This window comes from Ipomoea nil, unplaced genomic scaffold, assembly GCF_001879475.1.
Source record: "Ipomoea nil cultivar Tokyo-kokei standard unplaced genomic scaffold, Asagao_1.1 scaffold1286, whole genome shotgun sequence".
Classification (NCBI taxonomy): domain Eukaryota; kingdom Viridiplantae; phylum Streptophyta; class Magnoliopsida; order Solanales; family Convolvulaceae; genus Ipomoea; species Ipomoea nil.
Window position 1 is genome coordinate 2419433 of NW_017617714.1, and position 23460 is coordinate 2442892.

The window sequence follows — 23460 nt, forward strand, 5'->3', positions numbered from 1 at the left end:
AAGCTGGGCCAAGGATCTGTTTGGACTAGTATCCGTGAGGCGCAAGGGTTATTGGGTGAGGGGACCAGATGGAGGATAGGGGATGGGGAGAAGGTAAGGGTTTGGGATGCAGGCCCGGCCCTGGGCAAGTGCAGGCTGGGCCCTTGCCCAGGGCCCACGCTTAGAAGGGGCCCACCAGATTGTGCCATACCCTTTTATATATTCTATAGATGTTATAATAATTTGATATAGCTTTATGTTAACAAAGTGGAAGTTAGTTGAGCTGGTAAGGAATTTGGTTTCTATGATATAGATTCAGCGATCGAATCCCCTTGTGCACACTTACATACTGTGTTACACGCATCTATAGTGTCGAACATTAACCATTTAAAAGAAATAGTTTTATACATTACTCTTTATTTATATTCTAATTTGTACTCCGTATTATTTAAAATTTCATTTGTAATTTTGTGATTTTTTTAAATCTTTTTAAAATTTTGTGATTTTTTTAATCTTTTGAAATTTATAATATAAATTGATTTGTGATTCATATCAAATTTTGAATCTATTTCTATTTGAGTAATTTATTACTTATATTTAAAATATGTGCTATTTTATGAACTTTATAATGAGTTATGTATATGTAATATATTTTGTGATTTAGTTATGAAAAATATTTTTAAAAATAGTTTAGTTTTTTTATTATTATTATGAATTATCTAGACAATATAGTTTAAAAGTCCTATTGTGCATCATTGTATTCAAATTAATTTAGAAAAACTTGAAATTGATTTAAGTAAAAGGAAAAATATTTATAAATATGATAGCAATATAGAAGATGTGTTATTTATAATGTGTTTTTTATTTGAACTATTTTATCCAATTAATTATGCATTATATTTTATTATGAATATCTTTTATCACGTTTATGGTATTTTGATTTATTTATTGCTTCCAATAATTAAGATTTTATGCTATGCTCTTATTGTAAGTTTTTTTTTTTAATATAAATTTTTGTTAAAAATTACTTATTATTTATTATAATAATAATGTGATTCCCAAGCTCATTTGATTTTAAATTATTTATTCATTTTTATAAAGTGAGTATGACCAACACTTAGGGACAAAATCTATAATTATCCTAAAATTTAGGGACGAAAAGTACAATTTTTCAATTCTTTATTTATGAATGCACTAATGCGGTTATTGCTTATTTTGAATTTAAGAATGCATCTAGAATTGTTTTCATGTGTATGTACAATTGTTAAAAACTTGTGAATCTTCAAGTTAATTTACATTAGTATTTTCTCCTTATTTAATTTAAATTTTAATTATAAATACATATATTAATTTAATATAGGGCCCATTTTTGTTGCTACGCCCCGGGCCTATAAAATGATAGGACCGGGCCTGTTGGGATGATCCTTGGTTGCCTGACAATATACACCCTTATGTTACCACCTTAAACCCGGAATATTTGGGGAACCCTCTTGTTAAATCTCTCTTTTGTACTAGTATTACCAATTGGGATGTGGAATTAGTGAAGGATATTTTATGTGAGAGAGATAGAAACCTTATTCTCAGTATTCCCACTTCTTCTATGGCCGTGAGAGATTCCTTGTATTGGAAAGGGGAAGAGAATGGTTTGTACTCGGTCCGTAGTGCTTATACACTAGCAAAAGGCATTTATGTTGAGGATGGGGGTTGTGCATGGGCGGGTACGTGGAAAATAAACCTACCATCGAAGATAAAGTGATTTTTCTGGGCTTTGTGTAATATGAAGCTGCCTACTAAAGACGCTTTGACTTAAAACAGGTTTGATGTAATCCTATTTGCCCTATGTGTGGTAACGATATGATCTCGAGACTGCGAGATTCATCTTTTTGCAAACTACTGTAGCTTTGCTCATGAATGTTGGAAAGTTTTGAATAGAGGTTGGACGCTTGATAATATGGATTCTGTGCAGGATTGGATTAATGATATGTGGTCGAGTCGGCATCTTTCGAGTTTGTGCACCCTAATTTAAATATGTCGGCACATGTGTTAGCAAAGAAATCTCTATGTAATCCTAGTAATATCGTTTTTGAGTATTCAGAGTATATTCCCGATTGGTTTTCTTCTGTTATGTTGTTGAATGATTTTGAGAATTAATGAAGTTTGGTTTTGTGGTTTAAAAAAAAAAGTTTAATTTGTTTATTTTTTTATTTTTATTTGAGTACTATCGACCTTATTATAGGATAGTATATGTTCAATATACTTTCTTTAACCGTTGTAGTACAAAGAGTCAACACCACACCACCGGGGTTCAATCATGTGATCTTCCCTTAAGAAGAACCACAGAGGTGTCAACTGAGCACAAGTTACTTCGCAGGTTTAATCAGTTCATTTTTCCACTTCTTCAAATCATGGTATGGTATCTCATATACTTCCACTGTATGTCTGCATAAGTGATTAAAAATATTAGAACTTTTTCCATCAATCGGAATTTTGAACATTAATTAAATATCAAATCAGAAACCTTACATATATTTCATTTAGTTCATATCTAGTAGACAGAAAACTGACATTTTTAATTACCATTTGTAAGGTTACACTGAGATGTGTTAGTTATCTCAATATGGATGAAATGAAGACACCTGGTCAATGTAGATGCAGTAATTAATAACCTAAAAGCAGGAATGAGGAAATAGAATAACTTCCAAAGATTTAAGAATGAGCATAAATCTTTTTAAATGTACGTTATAAACTTTTAGGAGTAATAATTCCAGAATATAATTTAGCAATAATGAACTATAATTTGATTATAATAAAATCCAGTCTAGCAATACAATGGTTTCAGCAATAAAGTAGAAATTATGTACGAGAAATCAACCCAACTGATGTTTAACTGACCTCATATTCATTGTATAGGATAGTTCTTTCAGTTCTTTGTGGGAGTGTTGTTCTGCAATTTCAAATTTGGCAGGGGAGTTATTTGTAAAAGGTAGCACAAAACTCTTCTTTTGATTATTATTATCTAGGAGAAGTCAACAAATAAGTTTCATAATGGATATTTGAATAGAGGAACTGTCATTTGTTAAAAGAAACAACAATTCTGTTTAAGATTCTTTATGAGAACTAACACTCAAGCAACATAATGGAGCAAGCAGTCTAAAAACAAGCAAATCAAGGTTCCAATATAAACTACACATGTTCCCTAAAAGTGATATATTAAGGCAAGCCCAAAGGTAAATTTTCTACACATGTTCCCTAAAAGTTATAAGTACTAATATAATGCACTAAACTTAATCATCAATAGCAGAGCCATTTGGGTAAGAAAAAGTTCTGAAAAACCACAGATCTAAATTGGAAGGTAATGAATATTTCCATGAAAGTCCACTGTTAAAAAACACAGTCCACAATTTAATATATTTCAGTGCTTGGCCAAGCACCGGAAATAATTTCTTATGTTGTAATTAATTTGAACTGAACAAGCTGCTGGTGTTCCTTAATCTAAATACTTCAATACAATTTCACATACAATGCAAATACATTGTCAAACATATATACACAGTACACTGCTCTAGTGCTCTGTAGAGAGAGCAAATTAACCAAAAAAAAAAAAAAAAGAGAAATTAGGAAATAACACAGCCATGTGAAATTAGGAGTACTAAGATTTTACAATGAAAAAAGTCAAAAAATTATATAAAATTAATTAAATTAAACTATTAAAGCCTTGAATGTAAGAAAAATAGAAAATAAATATATTTACCTGGTTTTGCGAATACCAACTGGAGTGCGAGTCTGTTACCGTAGTGCGACGAGACAGACTGCGATAGACCGGTAGCCGGGTGGTCATCGATGGCAGAGGACTGCGACGAGCACGAGACAAACTGTGGTCTGTGACTATGCAAATTATGCTGTGGAATCTTGTCCACCTTGCAAGGTAGGCACAATTCCACAATGGCATCATGTTCGTGAAAACGACGCTGTTCTAATTTAAAAAAAAAAAATTGTTATGAATCTACAATATTAGGTTTGTGAACATGTGATAGAGCTATATGTTCATAATTTTCGATGTTCATATTTCCAATTGTTAAACTCTGTATTCACAAATCACAGAACTATATATTCATAATTTGATAACTATACAGTTTAGAAATTATGAATCTACAGTACAGATATTATGAATTTGCAGTATAGAAATTATGAATCTACTGTATAGAAATTATGATCTAATGTATTTAAATTATGAATCTACTGTATAGAAATTATGAATCTGCATTTTAGAAATTATTAATCTACAGTATAGATTTTATGAATCTACAGTATATAAATTATGAATCTACAATATAGAAATTATCGAGGATAACGGTGTCACTAACGGCACCGTTACTCAACCATGTGAAAACGGCGTCGTTTGGAACCGTGCCCACCTTGCAAAGTGGCCACGGTTCCACAGCATAACGATTGCTGTGACTACGAGCGTCGCTGCCAGTGACCGTAGATGGGTCGCCGGAGGTGTGCGTGAAGAGGCGGAGGTCGGAGGTCTGACTCTCTATGAACTTGTGAGTCACGAACGCGATATATATCTCTACAAAGCTATGATTATTTTATATTTTAGCGACCAGATAATTATCTGTCGTTATTAAGTACAGTACTATTTGGTGGGTAGTGCTAGAGGCATGGTTGTGTTCGTGGTTGGCCTATGGTTGTGATGTTGGCAACATACTGAGTATTGGCTTTGTGCTTGTTACTTTCACTGCTGGAAATCTGCATTTTTCCGACCACCAAAAAGTGGTCGGAAAAGGGGCATTTCCGGTCGGAAATGCAGTTTCCGACCAACTTAGCGACCACTTTATGGATTCGGAAAAAAAGCCCTAGCTATTACCGACAACTAGTCAAGGTGGTCGGAAATACCGACTTTCTTTTTTAGGTCGTCGGAACTAGTGATTGTCGGATAAAGGGAGCATATTTCCTACCATTGGTGGTCGGTAATTGGTCGAAATTACCATCCACTGGTGGTCGGTAAAATTTACAAAGAAAAAATTAAAATTTGAATTACCGGCCACTAAAGTGGTCGGTAAGATTTACTAACAAAAAAATAAAATTTAAAATTCTACAAATATCAATTGAATTTGACCTGTTACAATTCAAATTCAAATTTCAGCACTACAATACAATTAGCAATTTAGGGAAATCAAAGATTGTTCAATCATTTAAATCAAGGTGTAGCAATTATTTCACCATCAAAAATACATTTGTCAAAATATTAACGAAACAGGCTAATAAGATTGTAGCAATTGTTTCAGTTCGGAAGGGAAACCAGAAATACACAACATTATCCAACTTTAGCCTATCCTAGCTACGCATCAATAAAATTTCTCATACATAGAAAAAATAATAAGAGGAAGAATAATCATTCATCATAGTCTTCACTGCTTCCACCACCTCCAGGGGCTCCACCAGATCTCTGATACACAACGCTGATAATTGGATGTCTCAGATCGGCCAGAGGGCATGTCTTCGGCTTTAACGTTCAAGACGCCATTAGCATCAACCTCAAATGTAACTTCAATTAAAATAAATTCTCTACCATATAAAGCATTACTCAATTTTACCTAGAACATAACGGTCACAACTAACTGCATCCTTATTGTCTTTCCAAGCTAACATAAGCTTCATCTGTATGTTTCCTTCATCTTAGTAAGAATCATGGCACTAATCTCCTCAGGGCGGAAAACCTTCATCAATGTCCCATCTTCATCCTTGGGGACTTCTTAGGTTTCTTCTTCAAGATCTTCTGTGTCAAGCATTTTCCTGAAATACACTTTCAAAAACTTGGACAAAACTGACAAATTGACTATATTAAATTGCGTTGGTCCATTCTACAAGAAACAGAAGCACAATCAAGGTTACAAACGTTAAATATAAAGGCAAAATGACATGGTTAGAAGATAAAGCATACAAGTAGGTCTTCACAAAGTTTCCATAATTCAGTTTCAGATGCACTTGGATCCCACTCTAGTTCATGCTCCAAAGCAATTTCCTTTAGCAGCTTGAGTTTCACATCGGGACCAGGAGCTCGAACAGATAATAGCTCTATTAACTGCAAATACGCAGTAATAAAAACACCTTTAAAAACTATATGAAGCTCAGCTGAGCTGCTTCTTTAGCTATGTCATAAAACCAGAATGTGTATAACCTGGCGATTGACACCACACTCGGGCATCAGTTCAGCCGCAACAACAACAAATTCTTTCCCGTATTTTCCAGCAAACAACATTTAAACTTGCACCAACTCTGTAACATCTGCACATCTCGATGCAGCAAAACATATACTGGAAATCGCTTCTTTCAAATCCAGAGGGCATTCCCTGGAACATTGAAGAAGGCAGGGCAATTCAATTCTATAAGACATACAAATTAAGTATTTTCTGAAAGGCAATTAGTACAAGAAGACATGAAGATGGTTTAGGAACAAAATAAAAACTCATTTTCTCCATTGAAAGTACAGTCCAGAAAACCAAATCTTTACCTCTGCGCCTCAATAATTGGAAGGCGAATGGATATAAGTTCACAAAATAATTCAATTATCTCCTGTGCAGCCATCATTTTCTCTTCTCTTATAATATGCTCTACCTGAAATAAAACAAAAAACCACCTCAATGAACTGTTTGACTTATGATCATTTCACTCACGAAATGGAATCAATGGAAATATATAACCACAAAAAGAATCATGTTTTTTACCCAAATCAGAGCAGTAGCTTCTTGACCAGTTTCAAGAAATTTTGCTATTTCTCTACGCATCTGCTTCATCTGAATCTCTCTCTGGTTCCTTAGATGCTTAATTCGAGGAATCACTAGTTTCAATAAGGTTTTACTGTAAATCAAAATGAATAACTGCCATCACTCACAACTCGAAGTGAAAAATCACATTCTAATACACACATTCAAAATCCTGTTCAGTAATTTCAATCAGTTCTTACAGTAAATCGAAATGCAAATCAAAACCTGTTCTGCACATAATATTCAAATTAAAATCCACATAAAAATTGTAAATTATGGAAAAAAAAACTGAAATTTTAAAGAAAAATAAGAAACGGTTACCATTGGGCTGCTTTGATCCCTTTGTTGAAGAAGGAATCCATCATTGACAAACTTATAATGTTTAATTAAAAACAAAATCAAGTGAAAGCCTCTACAAAAGTTAAATAAGTAGCTTATTTTGTAAATCACAAAACTGACCAAAAACACCAAAAATGTATATGCAGAGACTGGCAGTTTAATTTCGTCTGTCACGTAACCTGATGATAGATCAAAATTTGAAGCTTCAATCAGTTGTCCACTTGATCCATCCACACTGAAAGATTGTATGATTGTTGGGGCATTCCTCACAATTCAAAACAATACAAGTCGAGGGAGTCACTTAATCCTTCCATATAATCTTTCTTAACCTGCAAAATTGAAAAGATTGTTCAGTAACAGAAACTATATTAAACTGTACAATAACATGTTAAAAATAATACCTTCAGCCATGCTTCAGAGCGCTTTGATGGTGTATACCCAGCATCTACATCAAGAGATTTAACCATAATTCCTTCACATGAAGATTGTAATGCATCATTGAGAAAGCAGTTAATCCTTGTTAATGTAGAAGAATCATCGGCTTCTACCTAAAAGAAGGTCGAATTAGTGGCACCAACAGCAACAAAGTGACAAAAATTTAATGCAACCAAAACAAACTTACTGTCATTTCTCTTGCATACCCCAAGTATCCTCCTTTACCCTCACAAAAAAAAAAAAAAAAAAAAAAATCCTTCAAATCTGATGGCTTAAAAAGAAAAACGTTAGCATATATTATCCTTTAGGTATATTGGTATAGTAAACAGTAAATATTTACAAAGATAGAGACATGTACACATTTTCGTCTTTGCCGCAGTGGAAGATTCAACCTGCCACAAACAGAAATTCTGGCTTTAGAGATCTCCTTTAGCATCACATAAACAGCCCAATATAGATAGGACATGACAAAGAATAAAACAAGATTACTGGATTTACTGCTAAGGCCTATTTGAGAATTGCACTTCGTGTGATGCATATCAGGGTATAAATTGTATGCTTATGCATGAAAAATAAACGCAACTTATAACAACAACAAAGCCACATTGACCAAGGAAAGAGTGGGCAAGCAGTTGTCTAATGACGATATTACATCATAAAACATCAATATACACAGAATCTCTAGTGCACCATTTCACCTTCACTTCTTCAACTTTAATAAGCTTAAAGTAAATGAAATCTTCCTACAATCAAAACATTCCATATGCTAATACAAGGACCACACTATGATTCCAGGAATGCTAAGGTGTGTCCATCTACAAGACTACAACATGAACCCAAAACAGGATGCTACACAGATTAGCTTGTGGATGATTAAAGAGCAAACACCCATATGAAGTGATCAAAATCTGTGAACTGCTGTTCTCTGTAGATCCACAAATCAATGTAGCATCAAAACTTGACAGTGTTCATATAGACATTACTGGAAAGAGGAATAATACCTCATCAGCTTCTGCTATTGTTTTTGTTAAAGCAACACCTTTGGAGTTTGCCCATGCTCGAGCCCCTTCACCAACCCAAAACCTACAGAAGGTAGGGAAGCTCCTTCAGAACACATTTAGACAACAAATGAGAACTAGATTTATTTTATGAAATGCAACAAGAGTTCTTCATGGTTCATTGAAGGAGTAGTGATACATGGGGGGTATACGTCCTAGCAGTGTTGAACCGCAGATATGCTCCTTAGCTAATAATGCAGCAATTTGGATGGCATTTCTAACAACTGATAATAATAACTTCACAAAAGATATATAGTGACTACAAGTGAAAGCAAATCACACAAAATTCTTAGCATTCCTTTCAAATTACACTTAACAAGTTCTCAAATTCATTATTGATAAACTTCAAGAATGTTCAATAATATGACAATATATTCACAAAAGAAACAATGTAATTGGAATTACAAGCCCATTGGAGAACCAACTCTGTCAAAATTAATACAGAGTATATTCAAACATACTACTCTAGAAAATGAGAAATAAATTAGGGGAATTGTGAGCCTGGAGTTGATTGAGATTAAGATTGGATAAAAGATGGGATTGGAGGGTTCTTAATAATAAATCAATAATAACAGGCATGACAAAATCAATAATAACAAGCATGACAAAATGGCCAGAGAAAGCAATCAATAACATCAAAGACATTCATTAATTGAAGAGGAAAATATGCATAGTCACTTAATCAATTATTTTGGTAGAACATCTACATTTGGACTCTTTTAAGAAAAATAGAAAATGACTTCCAGAGTGCTTTTAGCCGCAGTTAATGGTCACTGTTCAAATTGCAAATGTTAGTTTTACAACATAGTCTAATAACAATTTTATGATGTATCCTAACAGAATTACATTTTTTATGCCAAGCTATAATTATAATTATAATTTAAGAATTAATGCAGGTGAAAATACTGTTTTCTGGATTCTCTATCGTAGATAGCCTTGCCTGAAAGATCTAAAAGAAGCCGGAGGATTGCTGAGACTGTGAGGCGGAGGGCTGCTGCGACTGCCAGACTGGACTGGCGACCTGGCGTCTACGCGGTCTGGCGACAGGCGGTGACGGAGGCGGAGTAGGCGGACTGGCGGTGGCGGAGGCGGAGGCAGAATAGGCGGACTGGCGGTGGCGGAATAGGCGACTGGCGGTGGGGGAATAGGCGACTGGCGATGAGAGGCGGAATAACGATGGCGGAGGAGAAGTCGCGAAGAGAGATCTAGGGCTAGTGGTTGGGGAGTGTTGGTTGTTGTCTGATGCTGAGTGTTGACCATGTCTCTAATAGACTAAGAGTCTAATTTAAATTTTAAACTATAGAAAAAACATTTCCGACTAGTTGGATGGTTGCAACAACACTCCAATTTTAAAAAACTAATTTTGGACGAAACTTTCCTGCCACAATTTAAATAGTGGTCGAAAATACCTACTACTTTCCGACCACCCTCGCTTTCGTCAGAAAAAATTTAAAAAATTACTTTTTGCGACTAATTTTTTTGGTGGTCGGAATGAGGTCGGAAAAACATTAATTTCCAGCCGTGTTTGGTTTGTGTAGATTAGACCTAGTAGCTCATACTCTTTTTGTGTAGATTAGGCCTAGTAGATCAAGTTAACTAGTTAAAGCTGTTGAGCATATAATATAACATAAACATAAATGTGTAATCCAACTATCAGTTTAGGCTTTTAGTTGAGGTGAAACACATGCTTCAATTTGGTATCAGAGTCATGCCAAAGGTCATGGGAAGTATCGGCCCTCACACGTGAGGGGTCGTGTTAAGCATATAATATAACATAAACATAAATGTGCAATCCAACTATCAGCTTAGACTTTTAGTTGAGATGGAGCACATGCTTCAATTAAAACTGGCCAATTCAGTTAAAAAGAATGAACTGATCAACTATTTACCGAACACTTCTTTATTTAATTTAATTTGTTTTTTTGTTGTTAATTTGAATTTATGCTGCTTTGGCAGATTTGCCAGCTTCTTCTCTTTGGCTTTTTTAACTAGTCTCTATTCTTTCCTCAATCATGTCTTCAATTTGTTGAACCTGAAATTTTTATAATATCAATTATATATTAATTAATTAAAATAATAATAATATGAACATCAGCTACTTTTTTTAATCTTGATAAAAAATGATCAATTGTTAATAAAAATTCAAACATAATTAAAGTATATATAGAAAGGATTATGTGTGTGTGTGTATATATATATATATATATATATATATATATATATATATATATATATATATATATATATATATATATGGATTAATATTTGATGCACCACTGGTGTATAGCAAGATTAGCGCATCTATACATCAACAGCTGGAAATTATGGAATTTTTGACCACCTGAAAGTGATCTTAGATTAAGTCGAAAGTAAAAAGTTTGTCAGAAATAACAACAAAGGATTTTCCGAATATCAAAAGTGATCGGAACAAGGCTTTCGATTTGATTTAAGATCACTTTCAGGTGGTGAGAAATTCTATAATTTTCAGTAGAGTGCATCAAATATTAATCCTAAGTTTTATAAGTGTGTGTTACGACACACACATACCTTATCAATCATATTTCCTAAAGCTTCAGCGTTCTTATCAATTTTTTCAGCCATATTCTGGACAGATTTCACAGCATTTCTGAGTTCCCCTGGCGGAAGATCATCGACGATCACTTCCGACACCCTGTCCACTAACTTTGCAGCCTTTTCTACGCCGTCGGCTATTTCTTCCACCGTCTCCACTATGTTATCCACGTTATCTATACACTCAAATTTAACATATACCAAAATGTTTTCAACTTAAATATATATAGGATTATATTATTTTTGTTTAATTTCCAATAGTTTAGGGACAAGGGTTTCTTACTTTTGAGTTGCATTAATGGAGCCCATTTGTTGTGGAAGGTGGGTAGACAAATACTTAGCAGAATTCCAACGATCCAACCTTTCCTATGTTGAATAATTAATAATTAATAATAATAATAACCTAAATCTAATTAAATTGTGGACAACCGTTAGTTTTCGGAGTTATATGTGTTTCAAAAAAGTTCACAGACCGACCCACGGGTCAATATGCAAATGTAATACTTAGGCTCTGTTTGGCAGAACTTATTTAGGAGCTTATAGCTTATTTTAAATTACGAATAAGCTATAAGCTCTGTTTGGTAATGTTCCCAAAATAAACTTCTAGCTTCCTAACTTTTTTTTTCTATCTTTATCCTTATTATTTTAAAGAAATGACATAATTTACCCTTCCCAAAACTGGATGTACTATATTTTACCCACATTGTCTTATAAGGCGACAATACAGATTGTGTTGCACTAATGATAAATGGGTATATTATGAAAATTTTTGACTAAACATTATAATGTCAATATTATACCCACGTAAGCTCCAGAAGAGTCACGAGATTAGCATACAGCATATCCACCTCATTGACAGTTGGACATATTTGTTCACAAAACCTCTCTCTACATTTTGGAAATTTACTGTACGAGATTTGAATAATGTTATCTTCAGGGGGAGTATCATTTTACTTGAATCATGAATATTGTGCCCTGAAGTTTATGTTGGGGTTATGGTTGTACTCTTTTTCCTTAGCTAAGTTTTTTTTTCCACTGAGTTTTGTTAGCCTAAAATGTTTAATGAGGCAACCGGTGCAACATTTAATTTGACATATATCATGTACTCTTTTTCCATTGACTAGGTTTTTCCCACAGGTTTTTCTAGGGAGATTTTTAACGAGGCATGAGTATGACATGATAATGTCCAAGGGGTAGTGTTATAAATGGCCCTGTTTGGTAAATGGCTGTTAGTTGATAGCTGTTAGTTGTTAGCTGATTGTGTTAATTAGAGGGTATAACTAGTTGATAACATTAGCTGTTGTAGAAAAGTGTTTGGTAAATAAGCTGTTAACTGTTTGGTATAATTTCTTTTCTGAAAAAGCTAATTGAAAAAGTTGTTTGGAGTAGCTTTTGAATTTTAGCATTTTAGAGTTACAAAAAGCTAATTAACTAAACACTTATATTGATGTTTTAATTAAATCAAACAATTTGCTCAAAAAAAAAAAATTAAATCAAGCAATTAATAGTGGTCAAATAAGCTAAAATTGATCTATAGGTCAATTTTTTACCAAACAGGATCAAATACTTTATTTGATGTATGTCCATTATCTCACCTATCCTATTTTAATGCATCTATTATCCCACTCTCTTACTTTAATGCAGCCAATGTACGATCGTCCGCTACTTTTGTATAAATGTATCGAGGAGTTATTAATAATGAAATGGAGTTGGTTCTTGCATTCCTTTTATTGTCTTCATTTTCTCTCTCTATTATATGTAATGATTTCGACATACAATCATGGTAAGATCATTTTATAATTCTGCCTTAAGAAAAATGTCAAATTTATAACAGTTTTAAAAATTTTATAGTTAATTGCATGGTAAATTTCTTATATAGTAGGACAAGTCAGATACCATGATTATATATCAGAATATAAGAAATATTGAGGATAGAGTGTAGAAATAATGAACTTATTCTCCTATTATTAGTTTAATGTTCAATTAAGATAAAATATATTTATCATTTAATTTGATATTGAAACAATGTATATTAAATTATAATTTTTTCTCAATATAACGCATATGTAATGTATTACTAATACACAATATTGACTATTTACTAATGCCATGTTTGGTAAATAACTGTTAGTTGATTGAGTTAATTAGAGGGTATAACTAGTTGATAACATTAGTCGATTATAGAAAGATATTTGATAAATTAGCTGTTAGCTGATAACTGTTTGGTATAATTTCTTTTCTCAAAATATTAATTAAAAAAGTTGTTTTGAGTAGTTTTTTGAATTTTAGCATTTTAGAGTTACAAAAAACTAATTAACTAAACGCTTATATTGATGTTTTAACAAAGTCAAAAAGTTTATAGTGATCAAATAAACCAAAAATTAACCTATAAACTAACTATTTTACCAAACAGGGCCTAAATCGTAATTACTTACAGCGGATTTGAAGATGATCCGGTTGGCGGGGAAACATCTGGTTGATCACTGCAGGCAACAAATTTTATGAAAAGAAAAAAAAAACTTCATATTATATTCATAATTAATATCTTTCAAAAAAAAAATTATATTAATAATTTAGAGTTACTTTTATTTTTTGTCTTAAATTTATAGATGACAATCCACTTTTAGTCATTTCTTTAATAAGAACATTCTTCTTTAGTCCTATTATTTTCGTGGTCATTTATTAACAAAACCGTTTAAATTTAATAAATTACCAGGGCATTTAGATATTCAATTATGATTTTTTTTTTAAAAAAAAAAAACTATAACGGGTCAACCCACGTTGTATTAAAAAATGATCGAAATGTCCTTATATTTAACTACATTTTAATGATTTTGTTGACGAATAACCAAAAATGTTAATGCCACAATAATACTAAGACCAATAAAATATTTTTAAAAGGGACTAAAAGTGAACTGTCACCTATAAATCTATGATAAAAATGGAATTAACTCTAATAATTTACATGAGTGAGTGAGTTTAAAATCTAGTGACTTAAACTTAAGAATTAATAGAAAATGGAATAAACAACATGTGTATCACCAAATTAAAAGCAAAACGCTTTGATCAATTAGACATATATACCTCTTACTCTTAGTTTGATTTAGTTGAACATTTCTGCGGGTGCTAATAAGGAGTGGCAACCGTAGGTTTACAGAGATTCCCAGGCTGCAGAAACTAGAGTTTAATCCTCGATAACTCCGAGGATTGGATTTAGAACAGTAAACGGCATTTGCCGTAGTAGACAATGGAGTTGACGTTGCCATGGTTACATATATAAATCGCAGGCTTGCTTTTTGTGGGTTTGTTCGACTTCGTAAGTTGAACAATTTTTTTCTGGTGAAGGTCGGAGTAATCGAGGAGAGTGTATGTAAGCTGGCCGGAGGCAGACAAGGTGTCTGGTCTATTATATTCTGTCTTAGCACAACCACAATGGTTTAAATAATATGATTTTAGCAATTTGTTAATTTAATATATATTGTTAATGTTACGTTGCTATTACGTGCACTCATGGTAATAATTTATAATTTTATTTATTTATTTAAATAGAAAAATGGAAATCCAATTATGAGGGCCTTCAATTGCTGCTTAATTATTTCTTGTATAGTTTTTGTTAATAAAATGTATTTTTCAAAAGAAGAACAAGTATACATCTCCGCTAAGTTGATAATGTTTTTGTAACAAAAGTATTAGTTCAAGTTTTAGTTGTAATCAGTTCCTAGTAGTCTAAGCTAAAGGTGGTACAACAGGATTAAGTAGGGGTGAGCATTATTTGAAAAAATTTGGATTTCCGACCGGCCTGAAATACGATAACAACGTCAGATGGGTATTTGAACCCAATTGGGCTACCCGATTCGTCGAAGGAAGAAATGCGGCAATTTATATCCTACACCACGGCGCGCGTTGCACTGTGCGCCCAGATGCAAAACGGCGTCGTTTTAATTTATTATTATTTTTTTTTTTGAAATTTCCCGCCCCAGTGTATGACAGTTAAGTTTTCTTTAAAAAAAAATCCATGTTAAAAAATGTACATAATGTTATATTAGAATACACATAATTGTATACATGAATGTACATAATTATATAACAAAATATACATACTCTTTTTAAAAGATAATACACATAATCTAACATAATAATACATAATAAACATAAACTTTTAACATAATACATATCAACTCTTAACATAATACACACAAATTTTCTAATTCGGATGTACATAATTGTATAAAAAGAATGTACATAATTGTATAAAAAATGTACATAACTGTATGAACAAATATACATAATTGTATGAATAAATATACATAATTGTGTGAACAAATATACATAATCACAGCAACTTCCTACCGCGCCTCTCAAAACGACGTCGTTTTGGGAGGCGCGCGGCGCACAGTGCTATGCGCGCCGTGGTGTAGGGTATAATGATTGAAGAAATGCCGGGTATTTGAATTCGATTTAGGTGGTGTAAAATTCCACTAGACCCGTCCGAAAATCCGATGTTGGATTAGGGTTGATGTATGCATATATTATACGACGTCGTATAGTCTAAGTAAGTGTATATATATATATATATATATATATATATATATATATATATATATATATATACCCTTAACCTCTACTAACCCTATTGAGACTCTCATTTGCGCAATCACATCATTTCCTCTCCTCTCCAATTCTCTGAGTTCTCTCGTTCTCTGACTTCTCTCATTCTCTCTACTTCTCGTGTTCACTAGTCTCTTCTCCAGTTCTCTGACTTCTCTCATTCTCTCTACTTCTTGTGTTCTCTAGTCTTTTCTCTTAGAGACTAGGAATCTCTAGTCCTTGTCTCTCATCAGATCTCTTATTTCTCTACTTCTGGAGTTTTGAATGATCTCGCATCTCTTAGTTCCTCATTTTAGAACTATTATTAGTCTGTCTTTCATAGACTCTGTAACTCCGGTGGCCCATTCCTAATTTCCTGGTAGTCCGATGACCTGTGGTGGAAGCCCTAGGCCGTAGCTTGCAATTTTTTTTTTTTTTTTTTTGTGTGTGTGTGTGTGTGTGTGTGTGTGAAATTCGAAGCCCTCGTTCTCCCAGGATTTATTGGAGAAATGAAGTAATTATGAAAATTCTAATTTCTTGTTTTATTTTTGTGATATACATATACTACTATATGTTTGTGATATTCTGCAATATCCAGCTTATTTTGTAATTTGTGAATAGCCCCTGAATGCCCTGATTTTATATGTCATTTGTGTAATTTCTAGTTTACTTTGATATGTCCCTTAAATAGCCCCTAATTTTATATGTAATCTGTGAAATTTCTAATATGATAATGTCCCTTCAATGGCCCCTGATTTTATATGTAATCTGCGAAATTTTCAGTATGATATGTCCCTTAAATGGCACTTGATTTTATATGTCATCTGTGAAATTTCAAGTTTACTTTGATATGTCCCTTAAATGGTCCCTTATTTTATATGTAATCTGTGAAATTTTCAGTATGATATGTCCCCTAAATGGCCCCTGATTTTATATGTCATCTGTGAAATTTCCAGTTTACTTTGATATGTCCCTTAAATGCATGGCCCCTTACATTTGGTGAAAACTCCTTAAATAAAATCCAGATAAATTAAATGATGAACTTTTGAAGTGCCTGATTCTGGATTTTATAAGTTCTAACTTGTAAGTTGTAAGTTTATGGATTAAGACCCTTAAATCCAAATGAAGCCCCTAAGTTGCTAATTGTGAAATCTGTTGGAATTTTTAGCATAAAATGACATGTAAGTGGTTGTTTTGTGGTACAAATATATGTGGGGTTCACTTCCGATTTGGGTCAGTTCAAAGTGGATTCACACTCTTCGTAGCGAGACGAAGAAATTTATATATTGTACACTCAAAATGGATAATGTGTGAATAATAAATTGATTCTCAAAGTAGACACATTTGAGTTGAAAAATGATGGTGGAAAAACTTTGTAAAAATACTTGTCCCACATTAGTTTGGGAAGTAGATTTTCACCACCAGGCAGGCAACTATTCGTGGGTACTGCTCGGAGTACCATTCTGGCAGTTTTACTTCTAATATGAAGGAATTAATTCCAATTTAATTTTGAGAATTAAACTCCAAATTAAAGTTGCAAGTTATGGGGGTTACATATCTGATTTATTTCAGATGTTAATGCCATGATTTAATGACATTTATTTCTCCATCTCCTATAAAAGCTTGGTGTTGAGCATATTGTTTTCCTGCTGGTTTTTGAACTTTCAAAATCCTTTGGTTTTTTTCTCTTCATCTCTCAACCTTTTCTTATGAAAATTCTACCAACACTTCCGTAAAATGTATGAAGTGCTCGATCTTTGTTCAAGTTTGCCAGACTTTTGTTTGAGTGCTCAAACATTAAGTCGTGATCCATTTTATCCTGGGAGACTGACGCTACAATGCTCCTAGCACCATCGAGAGGTAACGAATCAGTTTTAAGGAAAGTGTGTTTCACACGACTTGAATTTCATCTCCTTCTTGTGTTTGGTTTATATTCTCAAAATTGAAAATCCTTTCTTTTCGTTTTATTTATTTTATATAAATAAATTTTGGTTTCGTACAAGTGGGAAATGTAAGTGGATTTAGGCGCGCTCTATTATAGTCTCAATCTCATGTGGTTGGGCCCTAACCTCATGAAAGTCAATACAAAACTCCACTTCCATTAGAAATCCAAATCAATCAACACACAAATGTTTTCTAATTACAATTATAATTACACTAACACCATAGCAAGTAAGTTCTAATTCAATTCTCTAAAAGGATGCTGGCCACTCATGATCTTCATTGAATCACAATCACAATTGAGCTAATCGGAGATGAAATGATGAAGTAAGAAAAGGAGAAAATGCAGAAGATTACTTAGCTCAATCACAAATAGGAATCAATCAATCAAATTCTTCAACCAAGCAAGAGTAAAACTCCAAGATCAAAGGTAAGTTGTCAATTTGCCTCAATTATTTGGGCCCAAAAAGCATTAATTTAAACTCATTAATACTCTGTAAACAGAACTACTTACTGGAGTATTATCAAAACTGTTAGTACAATATATATATATATATATATATATAAAATATATATATTATGTAGAGTACATACTAATATATATATTTGCATTGTAAATATATATATATATATATATATATATATATATATATATATATATATATATATATATATATATATATTACGTATTGTACTTTTTAATATATATGTATTGGCATATGTTAAACCTACAAATGGATTAAGGAAATTAAGGAATACATGTGTATGTACGTGAAAAGTGGAAAAGAAATGGAATTAATACATTATGTGTAAATGTAGTGTGTGTGTGGAGAAGATTAATTCAAAGAGAAAATTAAGGGAAATTAATGCATGAAGTGAGGTGTGTGCGTGTACATGGGTAAGTGCATGCATGAATCATGGAGCATGGAGCTAATTTTGTGGGAAGTGAAAAATTAGTGGATCAGTGTATCAAGGGTGTGCGTGGGTGAATCAAGGAAAGGAAAATACTATAAATAGAAACTATAGTATTGAAGTAAGATGAAGTTTCCAAAACAGGAAAAATTGAAATATTATTCTGGAAGGTGCTACAAGAAATTATTCGGAAGACGTTACAAGGAAACTTCCAAACAGGGAAAGATTGATATACTATCTGGAGAAGTCAGCTCCATTTTATATTAGTACAAGTTGTGTTGAAATCCATGTTGGTTACAGTTTGTTTAATTGGAAGAATTAGTTCAAACTGTACTTGTAAATTTTTTCATAGAGTTGTTTTACGAGGTTAATATTTAAATAGGTGGTAGACCTAGTTTTGTAATTCATTGAACCTGTAATTGTAAAAATCGCGGGTTGATCTTGAGTGAAAAAGTTTTTGGGCGTGGCCCCGCAGATTAGGAGGTGTTTTCCAACTGCATTAAAAAATTCAGCTGTGTACTTACTTTGGCGCTTCATTTATTTTTACATATTGTGTTACATATCTGCATTATATATTTTCAAAAACTATTACCAATCATTGTGCTATGGAACCGTGTGCACCTTTCTATGTTCATAATTACTGAACTATATATTCACAATTATAAAGTTATATATTCATAATTTTTGAACTTCATATTCATAATTATTGAAAACTCTATATTCACAATTACATACCGAACTCTATGTTCATAATTACTAAACTATATGTTCATAATTATAAAGCTATATATTCATAATTTTTGAACGTCATATTCACAATTATTGAATCTCTATATTCATAATTACAGAACTATTTGTTCATAATTATGTTCACAACTCTATGTTCATAATTATAGAACTATATATTCATAATTTTTGAACTATATATTCATAATTATGAATAGTTTTGAAACCGTGTTCACCTTGGAAGGTGGACACGGTTCCGCATCATAATTTGTGAACTATTACTACTTATAAATATTAGATAAAGAGAATGTAAATAAAAATATAATACTTTAATAAGATTAAATAAAAAAAAAACATAACTAATAAATAAAAATTATTAACCCAAATATAATAAAATAAAGTATAAATATTGCACTCATCATGTTCGCATTAGCCAGTGCAATCGTTTCATGAAAATTCTTTTAAAAAATCATGATAGCCAGATCCATAATGGAATTTGAGTTGGTAGGCTTTCACAAGTGTATTGAAGAGAGGTTCGGTTACACCAAATTTTTTTTAAGGATATTCTTAGTTGGAATAAACTTGTACCTCTAATTCGTATACATTGCGATAGTCAAGTTGCAATTGGAAGGATACAAAATAACTTGTATAATGATAAGTCTAGAAATATACGTCGTAGACATATTACCATTAAACAGCTTCTTACAATAGGCAATATCTCTCTTGACTACGTGAGGTCAAAAAAATAATATGGTAGATCCCTTAACCAAAGAGTTGAGTAGAATTGATAGAGAAGTTGTCATGAGGAATGAGACTAGAGCACTTGGAATAAAGTTCTATAATGGATACCCGACCTAGTTAGCACCTAGATTTAAAAGGAACAACTAAATTATAGAACGAAATGTAGTCATTATATTGTGGGGATCTTGAACTCCTATCAATAATTATGCCATGGAATCGTGTTCACCATGGATGGTGAACACGGTTCCAATTGTAATGGTGCACTGTTATCTTCTTTTTTTTTTTTTTCTTAATTAACTGTGCGACTTTTCTTATTCATTTTCACATTTCGCGATTTCACTTTCTCTTCGCGCAAGTTTCTTCAACATTCATAAATTATGAATGTGCAGGCATGAATTTATGAATGTGCAGTTATGAAATTATGAATTTTCTGTTATGAGATTATAAATTTATAGAAAATTCATAATTACATAACTGTAAATTCATAATCTCATAACAGAAAATTCATAATTTAATAAATGTTTTCCTTTTATGCAATTATGAATTTTCTGTTATGAGATTATGAATGTACAGTACATTCATAATCTCATAACAGAAAATTCATAATCTGAACAAACGCGCGCCGTTAACAGCACAGCAACTAAAAAAAGAAAAATTTCCTTAAAAACGATACCGTTTGGACCCGTGTTCATCATTCATGGTGAACATATTTCCAAGGCATAATTTGCTATAGTCCGCTCCTCCTTGAAACAATGACTCCCTCACGAGCTTAGAATGTGTGCATGCATGCTTTATTAATTGACATGTCGATTGACATATGTGGAATATACAAAACACTCGTTAAAGAAATCGCCTATGTGAGAAAAATGTGTAACTACTTGAAAGGAGAATTCTTTCACCTTATTTCTAGACTTGTTATCCTAACCATATTTCCTTAATAAATTCATCAAACACATTAGCATAATTTTTAATAACCTAATTCACCCCACCCTCACCCTCACCTTCACCTTCACCCACACCCACTTGCCTCTTTTAGGTTGTGTATCATTTTTCGTAAGAAATTTAAATATTACATATAAAATTCTAATTATATTTTAAGTTTTGACACAAATTCCCGCATAAGTCACTGTTGTAAATTTCGCTATTTCCGTCCAATATTTCCGTCCAACAAAAATGTTAGTCGGTAATTTATAAAAAATCACAACTTTTATCACAAATAAGAATGAATGGAAAGTTTGACAAAATTTCCATCCAACATGCTAGTATTGGATAGAATTTCTGACCGACACTAAATGTTGGACTGAATTTACGAGCAACAATTGCGTGTTGGACGAAAAATCAAATTAACCCTTATGTGAAAATGTGAAATGCAAAATGATAGGTAATACTAAACACCGTCCAACATTAATGTTGGACGGAAATTATAATATTTAAACCTAATCTCTAAACACTTGAGCAGCAGCAAAACTTAAGCTTATTTTCTTCCAAACCCTATTCTCTAAACACTTGAGCAGCAGCGGACATAGCAAAATCAGACGCCCTCCCTGTTAGAAATATAGCGAAATAATACGGAAGCGAATAATAGTAAATTGAGAATTATAGAAGTTAAATAATAGGGAAAATATATAAATGACAAATAAATTACAAAGAATGGGAAAATATAAATATATATATATATATATATATATATATATATATATGTGTGTGTGTGTGTGTGTGTGTGTGTGTGTGTGTGTGTGTGTGTATGTGTGTGTGTGTGTGAAAGAAGCAATAAATGAATTCAAATGAATTGATGCAATTATTACAAGGAAATCCTAAGCTATTTATACTAACCAAATAGGGAGACAAATGCGGCATGTAGGAAGAAAGGCACCACTTCCGGCGAGAACGTGCAATGAGGGGGACGCGCAATGCGGAAGAAGCTACCTGCAACGTGGATGATCATGTTGGCCTTCATAAATTTGAGCCACATAAATATTATTTCTTAACAATATCCACCTTAGATCAAATTCATTGTAGAATTAACAACAAGAACACCCCGGCTAAATTCAAGCATTTGCTTGAACTTAGCAACCGGGAGAGTCTCAGAATAGCAGGATGGATCACCATCAACCTCCTGTGTGACTGAAAGAGCATAAGCAACCAAGTTGATTTCATCATCACTAGCATACTTAGCAGGTTTTTTAATTGTCCTCCTAGGACGATCCATAGTAATGGAATACTCTCGTTGTGGCTCGATGAGAGGTGCGGTACATGTAGATGCATCATCTTTAGTATTACCATCAATGGTAGTAATATTATCAATAGGCCTGAACTCAAACTCCACCTTCTCACCAGTACTCTACGTCTCACCTGTATTGGACTTTTCCAGAAGAAAGTAGTGCGTTTTCATCAAAAGTGATATCTCGACTCAGAATGATTTTCTGAGAATCAGGAGAGAATCAGGAGACCATAGACGATACCCTTTTGACTCAGAGGCATAACCAAGGAAAATGCATTTGACAGCTTTCGGGTTTAATTTACCCGTACTGGAATGAGCATATGCAAGACATCCTAAAACTCTTAAAATAGAGTAGTCAACAGGATTACCTGACCAAACTTCCTCTGGAATTTTGATATCAAGGGATGAATGTGGAGATCTATTCACCAAATAGCAAGTAGTAGAAACGGCCTCTGCCCAAAAATCACGCTGTTTCCATAACCCAGCATTACGGAGCATACAACGAGCTCTCTCTAACAGAGTCCTATTTATACGTTCGGCAACACCATTCTGCTTGGGTTTACCAGGCAAGGTCTTGTGCTTGGCGATTCCATTTGCCGCACAGAAGTCATTGAAATCTGACTCACAGAACTCCAAGTCATTGTCTGTCCTGAGCTTCTTGACTTTTTTCCCTGTCTGAGTCTCAACAAGTATTTTCCACTTTTTGAAAATAGAAAATGCTTAATTTTTGTGTTTCAAGAAATAGACCCAAACTTTACGAGAAAATTCATCAATAATAGATATAAAATATCTACAACCTCCCATAGACTGGAATTTAGTCGGTCCCCATAAATCGGAATGTATATATTCCAATACATCTTTGGTACGATGTGTAGCAATAGAGAAACTAATCCTCTTTTGTTTCCCAAAAACACAATGCTCACAAAATTGTAATTTACCCGCACCTGAACCACCAAGGAGGTCTTTCTTGCTCAAGAGATACATGTCTTTCTCGCTCATATGCCCCAGACACATATGCCATAGTTGAGTGAGATCCGCATAAGATATCGATGAGGATACCGCTACTGAACCTGTCATAGTACTGCCATGCAACACGTATAAGCTTCCGGAACGAGACGCTTTCATGATAACAAGAGGGCCTTTTATAACCTTCAAAACTCCACCTTCAGCTATGTACTTG

The 23460-nt window shown here is 33.0% G+C and overlaps 2 protein-coding genes and 1 long non-coding RNA gene across 5 annotated transcripts; all 3 read right to left on the reverse strand.

Annotated features, from left to right (window-relative positions):
- Window positions 1-2402: 2402 nt before the first annotated feature.
- Window positions 2403-3104, reverse strand: LOC109184866. Its single transcript, XR_002054901.1, has 3 exons — window positions 2872-3104; window positions 2545-2615; window positions 2403-2418 (listed from the first exon to the last, which is right to left on the reverse strand). It is a non-coding gene; the product is annotated as an uncharacterized LOC109184866 (long non-coding RNA).
- A 2153-nt stretch (window positions 3105-5257) lies between these two features.
- On the reverse strand, window positions 5258-7748 carry LOC109184865. 3 transcript variants are annotated; one of them, XR_002054900.1, is made up of 7 exons: window positions 7490-7748; window positions 7268-7417; window positions 6711-6843; window positions 6497-6600; window positions 5927-6335; window positions 5580-5778; window positions 5258-5488 (listed from the first exon to the last, which is right to left on the reverse strand). XR_002054900.1 is itself a non-coding variant. In XM_019334929.1 (6 exons), the coding sequence occupies exons 3-6, from the start codon at window positions 6242-6244 to the stop codon at window positions 5394-5396; spliced, it is 324 nt and encodes a 107-aa protein (XP_019190474.1). In that variant the 5' UTR covers window positions 6245-6335; window positions 6497-6600; window positions 6711-6906; the 3' UTR covers window positions 5258-5393. The 3 variants fall into 3 exon arrangements, 1 of the variants encoding a protein (XP_019190474.1); XR_002054899.1 differs by having other exon boundaries at window positions 5580-6335; XM_019334929.1 differs by lacking the exons at window positions 7268-7417; window positions 7490-7748 and having other exon boundaries at window positions 5580-5628; window positions 5969-6067; window positions 6164-6335; window positions 6711-6906.
- Window positions 7749-10316: 2568 nt separating this feature from the next.
- On the reverse strand, window positions 10317-14509 carry LOC109184864. The gene is made up of 5 exons (XM_019334928.1): window positions 14237-14509; window positions 13588-13635; window positions 11436-11518; window positions 11129-11328; window positions 10317-10613 (listed from the first exon to the last, which is right to left on the reverse strand). The coding sequence occupies exons 1-5, from the start codon at window positions 14416-14418 to the stop codon at window positions 10566-10568; spliced, it is 561 nt and encodes a 186-aa protein (XP_019190473.1). The 5' UTR covers window positions 14419-14509; the 3' UTR covers window positions 10317-10565.
- Window positions 14510-23460: the final 8951 nt, after the last annotated feature.